We start from the raw sequence: 16,681 nt of genomic DNA on the forward strand, positions 1-16,681 counted from the left end.
TGGGGCAAACAGCAGAAGAGAGATACTGGTAGCTTTCAGTACACAGTGATTTCGTGTGAAACATCAACTCCTACAGGGTGTTTCCAGGTTGGTGGGAAGAAAGCTACAATTTCTAGTGCTCTCGACTGTTTGAACGTGCTTTATTAACCCTTCAATTCAGCATCCTCTGAGGCAATCTGTGTCTTCCTTCAGTCCAGCTACAGAGTATCCTATATTGTTTTACACAGATCCTCCTCCTGATTAGAATTTTAAGGAGTCTTGCTCGAATTCCTTTCTTTGTTGATGGAGACAACAAAGGCCAAACTCAAGGGACTTGTCCAAGGTCATAGATAAGTCATGGGAAAGTCAGTCTTAGAAATAAGCTTCCAAGTCACTTCATGTCCTTCATTCCTCAAAAATGTATTAAGAGCCTACTGTGAGCAAAGCCTTATGCTAAGCCCCGGAATGTGTTTAAAAAAAAAAAAAAAAAGCAGAGATGATTTGTGCTGTCATGGGACTAACTTTGTGATGTTCTTTCTAGTTCTTGCCATTACTTGCTGTCCAGCGGACGGTTGTTTTCAGTAGATGGCGGCTTCGACTGTTCTGGTAGACAGTTTTGAGGAGTACATAGTATAAGTGTCTTAAAATCCAAGGTCCCAAATTCATCACTATGGTTTCAAGGACTGAATAAGCTAGATGGTATCTTGTGGGCATAAAGAGCTTTATTATTTTGGGCTAGTTTAATTAAGCATAAATTTTTTGATATAATTATATTAATACCTTTAATAAAATTTTTCATTCACTGTTTACTTATTTTCCTATGTGAAAATTATAACAATTTCTTTATAAATTGTGTTTTTTAATTTTGTTTTTTTAAAGTGCCCACTGGTATAATGTGCCTAGCAGGGCTGAATGTTTATATAAAAATATTTTAATGGACTAATAAGAGTGATAACTATACCAATAATAGACATTTCCAAATTAGGCATTCCACTTAACACTGAATATTTACTATGTTAGTCCTTACGCCGAATCTATGACATAAATCTGATAGAATAAGATGTGAGGGGCACCTGGGTGGCTCAGTGGGTTAAGCCTCTGCCTTCGGCTCAGGTCATGGTCTCAGGGTCCTGGGATCGAGCCCCACATCAGGCTCTCTGCTCAGAGGGGAGCCTGCTTCCCCCTCTCTCTCTGCCTGTCTCTCTGCCTATTTGTGATCTCTCTGTGTGTCAAATAAATTAAAATCTTTAAAAAAAAGAAGTTAAAAAAAGAATAAGATGTGAAATTCAGGATTACAGAAATGAAAGAAATTGCCACACAGCAGGTCAGTGACGGAGGTGGTATCTGTCAAGGAGAACACTCTTAACACTCTGTGCGTCAGGATGTCCGGAGACACGAAAAAGGATTTCAAATGTTATATGTAGGTCTTAACTTGAAGAGAGTTTTTCATGTCTTATATAAGGCCTGAGCATGTATAATAAAAAATAATTTGTATTTTTACTTCTTTCTGTCCAAGTGTTCCATTTTTAAAAGAGAATTAAAGTCAAATAAAATGACTAACAAGCAGAAAAAAACAGAGATTGGGAGGAAGTATGGATAACTTAGTTAACGACTTAGAACACAAAGAAAATTAGGTGTTGGACTAGGTAATCTCTTCAGTCTATATTTCTCAAGACTATAGTTTATCTTTGAATAAGGAGTGAATTCTTTTTCCTGAGGTTAGAAATAGTTAAAACTTGTAATTTTCCCCCAAGATGTGTGAGACAGTGTTAAACAACTCTTATTATTTCTATTTTATGCTTTTAGGATAGAGGCTATCTTTACATTCAGTCATAGTTGTAAGAGCTTTCGTATTAAAAAAACTTAACTAATATTGGTTACATTTAAATTCATTCTCTCAGTGTGTTTGTATGGTGTGGTGCCGTGTGGTGGGTATGTAATTGTCATGAACTAAAAGTCTGAGCTCTACAGGTATTGTGTGAACTTAACGGCAATTAATTGATTATTTAGTTCTACAAGCCAAGAGTGTCATATTTTCAAATTTAGACAGTTTGTATTTTTATTTTTTTAAGATTTATTTATTTATTTGACAGAGAGAGGGAGACTACAAGCAGGCAGAGCAGCAGGCAGAGGAAGAGGGAGAAACAGGCTCCCCCACTGAGCAGAGAACCTGATGCGGGGTTCGGTCCCCGGACCCCGGGATCATAACCTGGGCCAAAGGCAGCTTCTTAACTCACTGAGCCACCCAGGCGCCCCCCTAGACAGTTTGTATTTTTAAATTGTAAAGATTCTGTCTTTATGAATGGGAAAAGAAGTGAACTATATCTTTTTGAAACTGTTTATTTTATTGTACTAAATAAGAATTTGAAATTTTAATTTCATTTTGGGATTACAAAGTCAATATTAACTAATTTTCATTGCCTTATTTTACCAATAAGTGTGTTAGCACCAGCAGCATGGCTTCGCTTGGTCAATTAGCATGAATTCTATAGCACTATGGACCAAGGACTTCATTTAAAAATTATCCCTCTGGGTGCCTGGCGGCTCGGTTGGTTAAGCATCTGCCTTCAGCTGAGGTCATCATCCCAGAGTCCTGCAGGCTCCCTGCTCAGCCGAGGGTCTGCTTCTCCCTCTCCCTCTGTGCCTCCCCAGCTCATGCTCTCTCTCTCTCTCTCAAATAAATAATTGAAATCTTTTTAAAAATTTTTAAATAAATAAAAATCATTACCTTGAAAAATGGTTATTTTTCTGTTTTTTAGAACAGACATTTTTAATTTATTATACAATCATAAAGTTTTTCTTACTCCAAAGACAGTGTTCATTTAAAAAATCTGTTTAAGGAGAAAATATATTGAAGAGTGAAGTCATGAAGTTGTATTAAGCTATATATAAGCAACTGATATGACATAACAAATTTGAGTAAGAACCTTTTGATAACTTGTTGCAAAATATGGTACAGTAAATTAAATTCCTTAAGAAATGTTTTCTATATTTTAGGATAAAAATTCTTTTCAACTGACTTTGATACATTTTTACATAATTACTAAAGAAAACATGTCAAATATAAAAGTGTACACAGATGCTTAATTAGTTTTATTCAGAGGCGAGTTTTTTAAAGTCATTTTCTTTTTTTTTTTCTAATGGTGCCTAGATAATGTTATAAATCAAAGTGCCATTAAAAAGTATCTATGTGGATTCCTCAAAGTAACCGATCTTGAATATTTTTTAAAAGGCACAGGTTTCCAAAAACAGCAATTCTGATGCAATCTCTAGATCCCGTGATTTTGAAGTCATGAGAGACCATGGCTGGTCGGTTCATATATTATTCAATATACTCTAAATATTTGATTGGCTGTGGGCCAAAAGCTGGTGCTCTAGTTACCTATGTATCTAACATCCAGCTGCCTGGTAATTTCCGGGTTTGGATTATTAGGACGCTGATTCTGAAGCTGCCAGGGTTCCAAGACAGTTGTCGAAGTAGAAAAATACAGAAGAAGGAGGAGGATGTCGAGGAGGAAGACAATGACAGGGGTCATGCAGATACATTGCAATACAGCAACTCACTCGTCACACTGCATTCCGTAATCATCGGTGGCGATCAAAACGATGAAAACCTTGTTAATGCGTAAAATATCGTATTCACATTTTGGAATTTCTTTCCCATCAATTTAAAACACAACTTGTTGACTGGTTAAATTAAGACATGGGAGTAGACACTCCCTCCCAAGAAAGGAAGTAAATTTCAAATAAAATTCAAAATGCAAGCTAACTGTATGAATGATGACCTCCCAAACAAGGAAAAGTAACCTACCATATATATTTCGATCATTAGATCTGATAATGTATTTTATCAGAACGTGACGGAAACATGCACATGGCACCGCATTCTCCAATGACAACTGGTAAACGTGGAAGTATTTTACATGCACTTACTTGAAATAAAAGAAAATGCCCAGCGAGATGAGCAGTGAGGCGATGGATAGTCCGTGTCCGATTATCGTCAGGTAGAACAGGTTCAGCGCGGTCTGTACGTCGGACGAACAACAGCACAAGTAAGGGCCGTGTCAGTACCGTAACCTCCCCGTGTAAAACTGAGCACAGTGGAGTAAACCGCGTTTCTGAGACGAACGTGCTCTGACGGCCTTGCCCTCTAGCCTGTATTCGATATTTGAATACGTCTGGAATGAGGGATAGCTACACAAATTTATCGAGGGACGTCAAAATTGACAAAGGGTGTGCCCTTTTTATTTAAGAAATTAGAAGTCCTATGAGAGGAAGGATTAACTTTACTGACCTAGGTTGTGTAATATAAGAAACTAGCCTTTCATGTAGTGAAAGAGATTGGCAATTTTCACTCTATCACTTTGTGCACATTGAATCGAATGCTCTGCAGTTATTTTTGTGTGTTTTCTTTAGATAGAGTTTTCTTTATTACTGGGTTTTTCTTTTTCCTTTGACTATTTGAGACTCCAAGACAAATCTCAATATAGTAATTATAGGAGCCTCTGATATGAACGTACAAATACGTTCTTTTGCATGATTTTGACTTTTCCTCTGATTTTTAAATTTTTCTGTATTCTATTTGTAACTTATTATTGTTTCGTGTATTTTTATAACTCTCTTTAAACCCTTCTCTGAGTTAACAAAGAATACACGATTTATAATTATACTGATAGCAGACAGTTATCAAATGCTCAGTCTATGCTGTAGTTTTCTGAGGTTTTTCCTTGTATTAAGTCAATCCAAACCGAAACCTGGGGGGTGAGTTCACTGTTATCTTCATTGCTTACTCCAGGGAGCAGAGGCTGAGAGAAGTCAGTTCGCCTGAGGTCCTCGAGCTGGTCAAAGGCAGGAGCGGGAAGTCCGATGTCAGGACTGGGCCTCGGTCACTGACCCGTGTGTCTGTGTCCCCCACGAGCACATACGTGCGGACACCTCTGCCAGAGCTTCATCGTGACAGACCGTGACCAGCCTTGACTTTGTGTGTGGTGCTGAGAGTGGGAACGTGAGTGAGAAGGACCTGGAACCCGTCAGCAGGACAGTCTGCCGTGGAGGGCCAGAGAGGGCCATTCAGACCCTGCTGGGCTCCCTTGTTCACTGGAGCACAATTCCTGAACTTAATTCTCAAAATTCCCACCACTGAAACGGTCCCTTTTCTTATGCTTCTAAATTATGCTTTCTTGGGGAAATTTGAAACTCCAGTACTGACACACGGTCGTGTAGACACACTGTCACCTAAGGGGGTTCCTTCCTCCGCGTCGTGACAGAATGAATGATTATTTCCACAAAGACTTTTCTCCATTGTTTTTCTCGAAGTATGTTATGAACATCGAGCGGAACACAAAGTAAATTTCCTCCAATCTGTACCAGCACTAACTTTTTAAGCAGTGTGGACCGCAGGTCGGTTCACGCGCATTCCGTACCTTCACTTTCTCGTGTGTGTTAAGGTTGCACTGGGTGTAATTTGTCCACGTCCTGTTGCTCAGTGGGTGTCGAAACCAGTTTCCATCTTGGTCACAGATCTTTGTAACTTTTTCTTTATAATTAAAAAAAGAGAGAAGTAGACAGTAATTTAGTTAACTTGGGGTTTATTTAATTTTCTTTAATTAATGTAAGTGGATCTTTATATAAATTTCTGCTTTTACCTGACGGGTCGAAGTCCTGAAAGTAATCAGGGCAGTGCTGGATCGACTCGGTTCCGGCCGCGACATCGTTCCAGCACAGCCACCCATCCCAGGTTCTGTTGCAGTAAATGCCTGGAGGGGAGGAAACACCAGCGGTTGCTAGAGCTTCTCCTTGCGCCTGAAGACGTCAAAATCTTACTGGCGCGTTAACACCGACGTGAAATACGGACCACCGACTGAACATGAAGACGGCATATACAACCTGTAGCTATTACTTAAAATTTTCACTAAGTAATTATTGGAAAAACTGCTAAACTCAACTCAAATATCTGAGTATATTTAAAAGTTTAACTTTACTTCCAATTCTCAAAGGCAGCTCTTCGCTCAATAAATCGAGTGGTCTTTGCTAGCTGTCCTTAACCATAAAAGTAGTAGCTACTTAGTGTCCCTACACTTAATTTTTTTTTAATGGGAAATTGGAAAATGTGTTATCTTAGAAACTGTGTTCTTAGGGCTAGGTGTTAGTATTTTCTAGAAAAAGAAATGAATACTCCAACAATTCCCATTTCACTACGTTGACCCCAACAGATATTTGGACCAAATACTAGATCTTACCTGCCTTCCTTTACTTTTCACATGGAGTGGAGAGTGGAGAGTCTAACATTCTCACAATTTTCTTTTACCACCCTGTTACACTAAAAATGTTTTTTTTTAAAGGCATAGAGAGATGACCAGTGTTCCAAAGTTATAACAGTCTATAATCAAAGAAAATAATTTTACACCTTGTCAGGCAAGCACTCATAGATAGAAGCCCGAATGTCGTATGAGACGTTTATTATTTTTAACAGATTTGTGCCACAATCTCAGAAAAATTCTTTTGGTCTGAAAGTATAAATAATTCTGATTAAAACAAAACTCAGATCGTCTCCTTTTTTCTCCTGTGATTTTTCAAACACTTATTCACAAAGTCTGCATTCATATATTACTAAATAAAATACATTTGGGGCCTATCAGAGAAGAATTCCCTGATAGAAAGCATCTCAAATAAGTCTTATCACTGATCCAAAAGATTCTATTTAATTAATGACAACAGTGGCAGATAGATTTCAAGGCCCAGAAACTTTCAAACTGTGTTGTATGGCATTTGAGCGAGACAGGAGTAGGTATTCCATTAAAAGAGTTTCTATGGTCAAAAATCTTGGTAAGCACAAAGTGAACATAATAACAGTTCTTCACTGCAAGACGTTCTGGAGTACTTAAAATTATAGTGTGTTACGAAGCTCCAACAGAAGGATTGATTACTGTTATTCTAAAACTATTGTATCACAAAATTGTCTCATAACGATATTCCTGCTATTCAACAATTAGATTTGAAGCTGCTTTTACATATATCTACATGACCTGGAAAGGGTCCATTCAATCATTTTGAACTCAGGGCACTTAGATTTTAATGGCACAAAGTGAGAAGCCAGAGGGATTAACACAGAATTTGTACACAATTCATGTATACTTGATCATTCAACCCCTATTGATGTAATACCAGATATTTTTGTCATTGTCTATATATTTCAAAGATATTTTAACCGGATAAATTTCTCATAATAGGGCGTCTGGGTGGCTCAGTGGGTTAAAGCCTCTGCCTTCGGCTCAGGTCATGATCCCAGGGTCCTGGGATCGAGCCCCACATCAGGCTCTCTGCTCAGCGGGGAGCCTGCTTCCCTTCCTCTCTCTCTCTGCCTGCCTCTCTGCCTACTTGTGATCTCTGTCTGTCAAATAAATAAATAAAATCTTTGAAAAAAAATGTTTGAATAGATATATCTAGATAGTTCTCCAAGGATAAGCAAACTACATTGTTCATTAAGATTCTTCATTAAGAAGAATTGTCCATTAAGATTCTAAAAGTTGCCCAGTGTGGGAAAATCACCTTTTTCCTCACAAACAAGTTCATTTTGTCAGTTACAAATATCAATAATAAACTACTTTTAACATTTTGTTTATATAAGAAACATTACATATTATACCATCAAATATTTCCCCCCAAATTTTATGATCTTTGTTTCCACTGATAATTTAGAAATAGCGAAAGTCTTTACATTTTTGGTATGTTTCATTGTGAGTTTTACATGTTATATTTGGAAGATATATCCTGTCTTTATGGTTGCCAGATAAAATATAGAGCCTAGTTTTAGTTTTAATTTTTTAGTTTGTTTTTGTTAAATCTGGCAACTCTCCTTGTGCCACTCATCTGTGTATCTTAAGAAGCTAAGCAGACATCAGGCATTTCATATTCCCTCAGTAACGTTACGAAAATATCTAAAGAATATCTTAATAGAAACAGAAGCACTTAGAATTTATTAGCATTGCTACAAATACATTACGCAAAACACACGTTATACAAAAAAAAAGTTATAATTTTGTTGTGCCAACTCCTATCAAGCAGCTTGTGAAAAAAAGAAATACAAATTACATAAACTGAAGATCAATGGCCACTGATTTAATTCAAGATGCACATTTGATATTTTAAATATCTTTGTACCATAAGAACTGTTACTAAAAATATTCCTGTTACACGTATTTCTTAGTAGAATTTTTTAAAAGAAGCAAGATAAATTATGTCATAAAATGTTCATATATTATTAAGAATGCACACATGCCAGGAAAGCTAACAACTAATCCATTTTTAGTAAGGGACCTAAAGAACCCATAAATGATGTAATGGAGTAGTTTTCTTTTAAGAATACATCAAATGCACTTAAAATTTAAAATTTTATCATGTTTACCTTCCGTTTGTTGAATAGGGTCTTGCATAATTTTTTGGTAACATTCATATTGAGCTGTCATGATTTTATTTCTAGTGTAGACACCAATCTGACTTAAGCCATCAGTGTTCTCTTCTGATTCTGCCATGTCAAGAATCTAAGGGATTAAAAAAACAAAAAACTTCAGGATTGTGAGAGTGTCCGTCAGAGACGGTCTGTCCCATGGAAAACGGTCACTGCAGTGGTGTGCTACACCGTCATCTGGCTCTGGGGGGGATCCAGCCAGTTTTCATGGTTTAAATATCCCCCCATGTTTAGTTTCAAGGGCCCCAAAGTGCCCTCAGTGGCAGCTCTGGGAGTGTGGTCTACAGACGGCTCTCCGAAGCCTGTGGGAGCCGGCCCTGGACATGCCTTCGGGAATGTGGACGGAGCCGTGGTCGAAGTCGTCCCTGCATGTTCACCTGCTCTGTGAATAGAGGCAAGTTCTTTAAGGCCCCTAAGCCCCTGAGCTTTCGTATTGTCCAGTGGAGTAAGTCAGTACCAGGATAACAGAGGGCACCATCTGATGCTGGCAAATATTCAAATTTGTCATTCTGATCATCCTATTTTGACAACCACAATATTGAGAATATTCATCTATGGTGTGGGCAAACGGATTTTCATTGTCTGCACATCAGCGAGTGTTTTGAGACGAGGCATGTATTTATGATCTTCTAACTCAGAAGCACTATTTCAAGCTTCACTTCAGTTTTAATATCTACATGACTTGTTTCTGTTTTGTAGTATGAAGCCTGTCTAGCCTGTTTTTGACTTTATTTCTTCTTTACTTTTCCATTATTTCTACCAATTTCCATATGCAGTAATTTTCTACTTTTATTTTGTCACCTTTTTCTTTTATTCTATTTAAATTCAACTAGCCAACATATAGTATATCTTTAGTTTTTGATGTAGTGTTCATTGATCCATTAGTTGCGTACAGCACCCAGGGCACATCATATCACGTGCCCTCCTTAGTGACCATCGCTCAGGTACGCTGTCCCTCCACCCACTCCCCGCCAGTAACCCTTGGTTTGTTTCCTGGACTCTTGTGCTTTGTCTTCCTCTCTGATTCTTCCCATTCAGTTATCCCTCCCTTCCCCTATGGTCCTCTACCCTATTCTTTATATCCCACATAATAGTAAAACCATATGATAATTTTATGTCTCTGATTGACTTATTTCATTTAGCATAATACCCTTGAGGTCCATCCATGTCCATGTAAACGGTGGGTATTCGTCCTTTTTGATGGCTGGGCAATATTCCATTGGATACATGAAACATTTCTTCTTTATCCATTCGTCTTCTCGGCTCTGTCCACAGTTTGGTGATTGTGGCCATTGCTGCTATAAACATTGGGGTACAGATGGCCCTTCTTTTCACTACATCTGTATCTTTGGGGTAAATACCCAGCAGTACAATTGCGGGGTCATAGGGAAGCTCTATTCTTAATTTCTTGAGGAATCTCCACACTGTTCTCCAAAGTGGCTGCACCAACTTGCATTCCCACCAACAGTGTAAGAGGGTTCCCCTTTCTCCACATCCTCTCCAGCTCTCGTTGTTTCCTGTCCTGTTCATTTTAGCCATTCTGACTGGTGTAAGGTGGTATCTCATTGTGGGCTTGATTTGTATTTCCCTTGTCCCCTTACTCTTGATTCTCTGTTTCCTAGCCCAAATTTGTATTTAATAAAATCTAAATAGTAATATTCCCTCAGTGTGTGGCACCACTTAATTTCAGTATCGCCTGCCGACCATTTAACACACACATTCTCTCTCTCATTCTTTGATTAGTATAATTTCCTAATAAAGATTTATGCACCAGTTTGCTGCACAAAAAATCAATATAAATTTACAGCATTAAGAAAATTAATATTTTTCTCCTGTTCTCAGGAAGTTTATGGAATTGCATAAAATCAATATTTTTACTCTTAAAAACTCAGATTTGAAAAAAAAAACCCTCAGATTTGCACACTGTCTGAATTCAAGAAAAATGGTCACAATCCTTAAATTACAGTAATCAGATTGGTAATCTGATACAGAATTACCTGCAGGCAAGCAAAGCTGGCAGGCGCCTCGCACCGGCGCCCTCAGCAGGGGAAGCAGCTGAGGGAAGGGATTCCTGCTCCTTGAATTCTAGTCTGTTACCGAAGATAAGACCACAGACGTGCAGGGTTTGGACGGCTCCTAGGAGAACGTTTTCAAATACAAATGCTGACAGGAATGTCCTGCTTTTTTCTGTTTGGTTTTCTACATTTTTCTTGAGTCTCTCTGTTTGAATGTTTTTATGGGGTTGCTGGAAAACACCACAGGAAAATGACGTGCTGGCACAACGTTAGGTGAGATTCCGTCCTGCTTCTGAGGCATGTAATGAGATAAGGGTAGACACTCTCTCTTGCAGGGCGGGGAAAAAAGCAAACAAGTACTGCTGTAAATGAAGACATCGTGATAGGTATTAAGACTGGGGCCCTCCAGGATGGCCCGCAGGGCTGTGCTTTCCTCCACCTCTAGCCTGGCTCCCTGCAGAGGAGCCGCGCACAGACACACCTGCTCCAAGCCGACGTCCAGGCCTGCCCCGAAACAGACACTTGGTACCTACTTGAATGAATGATAAGGAAACTAATTGAAAAGCAGGGCATGGTTTCGATAAGCGCAAACTACTTAGGCAGAACGAGAGAAAAACCAGCGGGTTGGAATCTGCTTTTACAATAGATCTAACTCAGAATCACCGGGTCTGGCTGAAAGTATTTCACCTACTCTGTCTGACTACACTTTGGAGCCGTTTCATTCTTTCAGGCTCTGGTGAAGCCTGTCGTCCGCTGCCTTCTACATTCATTCCATCACCGACCTTCCTCCCTCGCCCTCCCTCGCCATCCTGCAGTGGCCCCTTGAATTAAACCTGAACGTGTGCACTGAAGGAGAATAAAGTATTGCTTCGTTGATTAAAACGTACTTAACTTATGCATCAAAGAACTGCATGTCATTCTGTTGTTATTAATCTTTATTAATAAAAGGTAAATTGGAAGTTAAAACAAATCTTCATAAATGGGGATTGACATGAGAGGAATTTGTACCTACCATAAAGAAAGGCAAGACTAGCAGTAAATACAGGATACGCTTTTTCTCCATCACTGAAGCCAAAATGAAGTATGCTATACAATGTAAGTCAAACTGCAAATAAGATGAAAGAAACATAATAAATCAGTATTTATAAAATATAGGTGGTACTCAGTGATAAATTTTTTAAAACTATATAGTAATTTTGCTTTAAGGATTTGATTGATAGTTTTATATATTACAGATGTTAAGAGCATTGGGTGCTTGGGTGGCTCAGCCAGGTAAGCATCTGCTTTTGGGTTAGGTCATTATCCCAGGGTCCTCAGATCTTGCCCTCGTGAGGCTCACTTTTGCCCCTCCCCCGTTTGTGCACATGCTCTCTTTCTCTCTCTCTTTCTCTCAAATGAATAAATAAAGAGCATTATGGCTTAAAATACTAAAGAGCCTAAATACATTTTAGTCTTACAAACAGAAAAGCTTCTTACATATATATTTTTAAGTAATTAAAAAATGTCTTGCTTTCTTTGCCTTTACCAAAATTGGAATAAAATGATTAAAGTATCAAAATAAAGAGCTTCACAAGAATATAGAAGCACAAAATTTGATAACATATTTTACTATAAAGCTCACCTTTATTTCCTATAAATAATTAACCTCATTTAAAATTTTCCAACTCTTCAATAATTTAAGGGGGAAAATTGTTAATCAGGCCAATTCCTTGAGAATTAACAACCATGTGTCATAAAAATAGCCTTATAACTTAATAGAAATTCATCTTTAATCAGAAAATAAAAGATCCCCTATCTATGTTTTCCCCCATCTATGTTATTAAAATAAAGTTACAGGAAATGGGCAATACTACATAAAGTATTTTTGTTAAATATTTCTGACGGTAGATACAATTCTGAACTAGTGAAAATGGCCTCTAAAACTATATCCCTAACTTATTAATTCTTAGAAACAAACATTTGCTGGGCTTGCTTATTCACTATAAGGTCCATGAGCAACCTACTTTGACAGTATTTTTATGATATAAATTATCATGATGTAGTCATAATATAATATTTATTTAACTGAACGTGTAAGCAGTATTTTTCAAGGCAAGGGAGATTTAAGAAATCCAATCAAGGGGCACCTGGGTGGCTCAGCGGGTTAAAGCCTCTGCCTTCAGCTCAGGTCATGATCCCGGGGTGCTGGGATCGAGCCCCGCATCAGGCCTTCTGCTCAGCAGGGAGCCTGCTTCTCCTTCTCTCTCTGCCTGCCTCTCTGCCTACTTGTGATCTCTGTCTGTCAAATAAATAAATAAAATCTTTAAAAAAAAAAAAGAAATCCAATCAATAGATATCTGCCAGAAAACCATGAACTTAGACTTTATTGTTAAGAAACTTGTCATGGTTTTTATTACAGGGCCAATGTTAGAGTAAGACTTATAAAAATCATTTCCATAATCATATTTCCATAAAATCATTTCCAATAATAATATTTATTTTTATTATCACTTGCAACAGGAGCACATCAGCGTCTAGAGCATAGACTCTATGTCATTGTTGACCCTCACCAATGACTCACCTAGACACAGCTTTTCTTCTTAATGGTAGCAATCTTCCAAACAACGTTTTCTCTTCTATCAGCTATACTGGGTTTTTATTTATTAGTTGATCTAAAAAACCCAAAAAATCAGGAGGCATTGTATTAATTTTAATATTAAAAAACATGTTGTAACAGAAGGAAAATAATGAATCAAGGTTTTTGTAATTTAGTAATGAATGTGTTGATATTTTAGTTTTTATTATATTTTACCCTGAGAAAATCTAATTTTCTAATACTTACATACGCAGTTGTCTCCAGACTCAAATTACATCTTCCCTCGGATCGTATTGGACATTGTCCTGAAGAATCCCTTAAACCCAAGGGTCATGACCTGAAATATTGATTGATGTAATAATTCAATGTTATTTCAAGAAGACAATAACATTTCCATGGTAAATTGAAATTTTCAAAGAAAAAAACCACTATTAAAATATTTTTATTAAGCTATTCCAATTTTTCAAAACCTCTTTTGCTTACAATATATTTGAATTTTTTCACAAATGTTTGTTGTTTTCCATTATATAGAGAAAGTTAAATTAATTTCCAATCATCCCAGATAGCTAAGATACTGAAATTTTAAGTTAAACTAGTTTAATTTTCCTTTGAATGACTTTCTTTAATAACATCTTAAGATGTGTTAATAGTCTTGGTGACATATACCCATTTCTTTTGCTGGTTTGGTTTCTCAAAGCCAGGAACCATATCTGATCACTCCATGTATCTTTGGTGATTGGCAGTTAATTTACATTTGCTATACAAATAAATGAGTAAATGAATAAAAAAAAGTAAACCAATAAAGTACTTTAGGAATTTAAACTTAGAATCAAGAAAAATAATCATAAATATTAAATAACTGTCATTTCTTCTACTAGAAGGCTTTTGATAGTGTTGGAATCTATAAATTAGGGGAAATAACAATAAAAATTATGGGGGAGGTCTTATATTGGCATTTTTACTTTCTTAAAAAGCAATGTGCTGAAAACTTTATTTTTCAAGGTCTGAGACTGCTTGGGTTGAATAAACAACCCTCTACTGACTTTGGAAGCTCTACAAAGGTGGAACCGAACTTAAGGCCTCGGTTGTTCATGTTTCTCTGTATGTGGATGTACGTGATCCAGAAATGTACCAATGAGAATGTAAAGAAGTATTATTCTATTTGGAAGTTTTTTAGTTTTTTATGAAACTATGCTTTGATGACTTACACGTGAGTCAGGACTAAACTAACTATAATACAGACCAAGGCTCAGAAAGTGCTTCAGAACCATGTTCGGAGTTTTGCCAAACCCTGCGTATTTGAAAAAACATTTCACCCGACACCTGGAGCTATTTGTACTGCTTATCTCCTCGGAGCTTCAAAATCAGTTCCAGAAAGCATGTCAGTGAAAGCCCTCTCCGTGTTTATTCATTTCAGGAAATATTTACCAGCGCAGGTGCAGCCCCGAGTCGGCCGCCTGCAGCCCGCTTTCAGCAAGGACGCAGCAGCGAGTTTAGGTGGCAGTTCCCCAGACCCGTGGCGGCACCTGCACTCCATGACACGCGCCGGTGGCCCCTTCACGTGGTCGCCCCTGACAAAGGAGCCACCAGCGCTCCTTGCAGCAGCCCCACGGGGTTCACCAACGTTCTCCAGGCCAGGGACGGAGGGCTCGTGCCTGGACGTGCAGCTCACGCCACCGAGGACACACCTGAAGGCCGTTGAGAGCGCGTGTCCGACCCCAGAAGCAGGGCCCGGCCGTCCCCAGAGTGTGTCCAACTGTGTCCTCAGTTTCGCTCCGTGGTTCTTCGCTCGCTCCCTCTAGCACGATCGTTCAGCAAGGGCTTCTCTCTTCTCTGTTTAGCTTATTCCGAATTGACCTTTGCTGGAATACATCGGATGCGCACTGACTCCAGCTCCTGGGGACATCAGTGCCAGGGTCTCCCACGGACACCTGAGTGGCCTGCGGTCGCCTGAGACACAGTAGCTCCCGCTCAGCTCTGGAGGTGAAGGAGGCGTTGAATGACTAAACCTGCCAGCGGGTTTTCCCACGTGTCCTTAGATTTGTTTAGTAGGAAAAGGGCTTGTTCAAAACGAAGACAGCTCTAATTTACACTCTTAAGTGGATTTGTAATCATAACAGCACTCACAGTCCTTACTGGCGTTTTCTCTAACTGCGAGCCTCACGGAACCCACCAGGACCGTTTTATTTTCACTTCTCAGAAACTAAAGTGGAAGATTTGGTTCTATTACTGTGACAAAACTTTCTTTATGTACACATGGAATAAAATAGTAGTTTATTTTTAAATTGTCTTCATTTTTTGGCCAAAGAATCACCGACATAAAGTAAAAATGATTTATTTCATCATAGAACTTCGAAGATGAAGAATATTGTAAAACCTCAAAGAACTTTTGAAATATAGCTTCCTAGTCACTCGGGACTTTATGCAATCTCATCCTGGTTTCATTTCCTAAGATTACCATTCACTGTAATACAAGACAAACTTCATGGATCTCCATTTCCAAGTTCGAAACTTTCAACCAATCTTTTTTGCTTGCTTCAGTGTAAAAGCATGTTTTATTCTGCATAAAAAATTACAAATCAGTGTGACTTAAGCAGTACTAAGTTACTAGAACACAAAAATCCTATAAACGCAGAGCATTACATTGCAAACCTGCTTATTTTCTGATAATTTCATTATTCCTGTACACACTTTTTATTAATGTGCTTTTCTTTATAGCAGTTCTTCGTTTTAGCTGAATTACCTAACCCTGCCACTAAAAGTGTATGTTTGCTCCAAGATTAAGGAAAACAAAACCAAACAACTTCCACCCCTCCATTTCCTCCAACTTCCTCCGTTTCCAAAATATCTTGGATGTGGGGGTCTCTGCCATGTTTTCTTCTCCCCTTACTTATCCAGTCACGACAAAGTGGGCTCACGCAGCACGTATCTCAGGTACCTCATCTGAGGATTTTCTGTTTAGTGCAGGCCTTTCCCCTATAGCAACTCAACATACACATTTCTTTTTTTTAATTTGAATTCAATTAATTAACATACAGTGTTGCACTCAGCGACCCCGTCCCATCCCATAATCCTCAGTTGGTTTCCTACGATCAAGAGTCTTTTACGGTTTGTCTCCTGCTACCTTCCTGAATCAAAATAGGGAATAAGCCCTCCTCCACCCCAGGTCTCCACGCTGGAAGACAAACGGAAACTTCTGTCCGAACCTACATAGGTTTGCTGTGTAGGAGATGGTGCCACTGAGTAAAAATGTCAAAGTATAAGATCCGGGTTACCTTTAATTTTCTCCTCACTGCCTTCGCTTTTTTGTTTGGGTCAAAACCTAAGTGTTTCTGCTAGAATTATCTTTGCAAATTACTGTCTTTACTTTCAACAAAATCTTTAAGAAATATATACAGTATAAGGTTTTAAGTCACTACCCCATTCTGGCGCATAATGTCCTTAACACTTTCAATACATGAAGCAGTAAGAAAATTAAAATATAAGGACCTCTTCCTAAATATCTGTTACTGATGTAAGAAACTCAAACATAAGGTTTTTTTTTTTTTTTAATAGTATCACTTGGGGCTTCCCTAGTTTTCAGAACCGAGTCGCTGACGGAGCATAAAGTGGGGCTCCTCAGACTGTGGGCTCGTGCGTCGTCTG

General features: G+C 38.3%; 1 protein-coding gene across 2 annotated transcripts in view; it reads right to left on the minus strand.

Moving 5' to 3' along the window:
- The window catches only part of CALCRL (calcitonin receptor like receptor), a 97,275-nt gene that overhangs the window by 24,857 nt on the left and 55,737 nt on the right, over positions 1-16,681 (minus strand). For both annotated transcript variants that reach the window (XM_046019648.1, XM_046019647.1), the window contains 7 exons: positions 13,283-13,373; positions 13,022-13,112; positions 11,474-11,566; positions 8,384-8,519; positions 5,625-5,735; positions 5,403-5,515; positions 3,913-4,004 (listed from right to left, as the gene is read on the minus strand). In XM_046019648.1, coding sequence (XP_045875604.1) covers positions 3,913-4,004; positions 5,403-5,515; positions 5,625-5,735; positions 8,384-8,519; positions 11,474-11,524 — 503 coding nt within the window. In that variant the 5' untranslated portion in view covers positions 11,525-11,566; positions 13,022-13,112; positions 13,283-13,373. The remainder of the gene's footprint in view (positions 1-3,912; positions 4,005-5,402; positions 5,516-5,624; positions 5,736-8,383; positions 8,520-11,473; positions 11,567-13,021; positions 13,113-13,282; positions 13,374-16,681) is intronic.

This window comes from Meles meles, chromosome 9 (genome assembly GCF_922984935.1).
Source record: "Meles meles chromosome 9, mMelMel3.1 paternal haplotype, whole genome shotgun sequence".
Lineage (NCBI taxonomy): Eukaryota > Metazoa > Chordata > Mammalia > Carnivora > Mustelidae > Meles > Meles meles.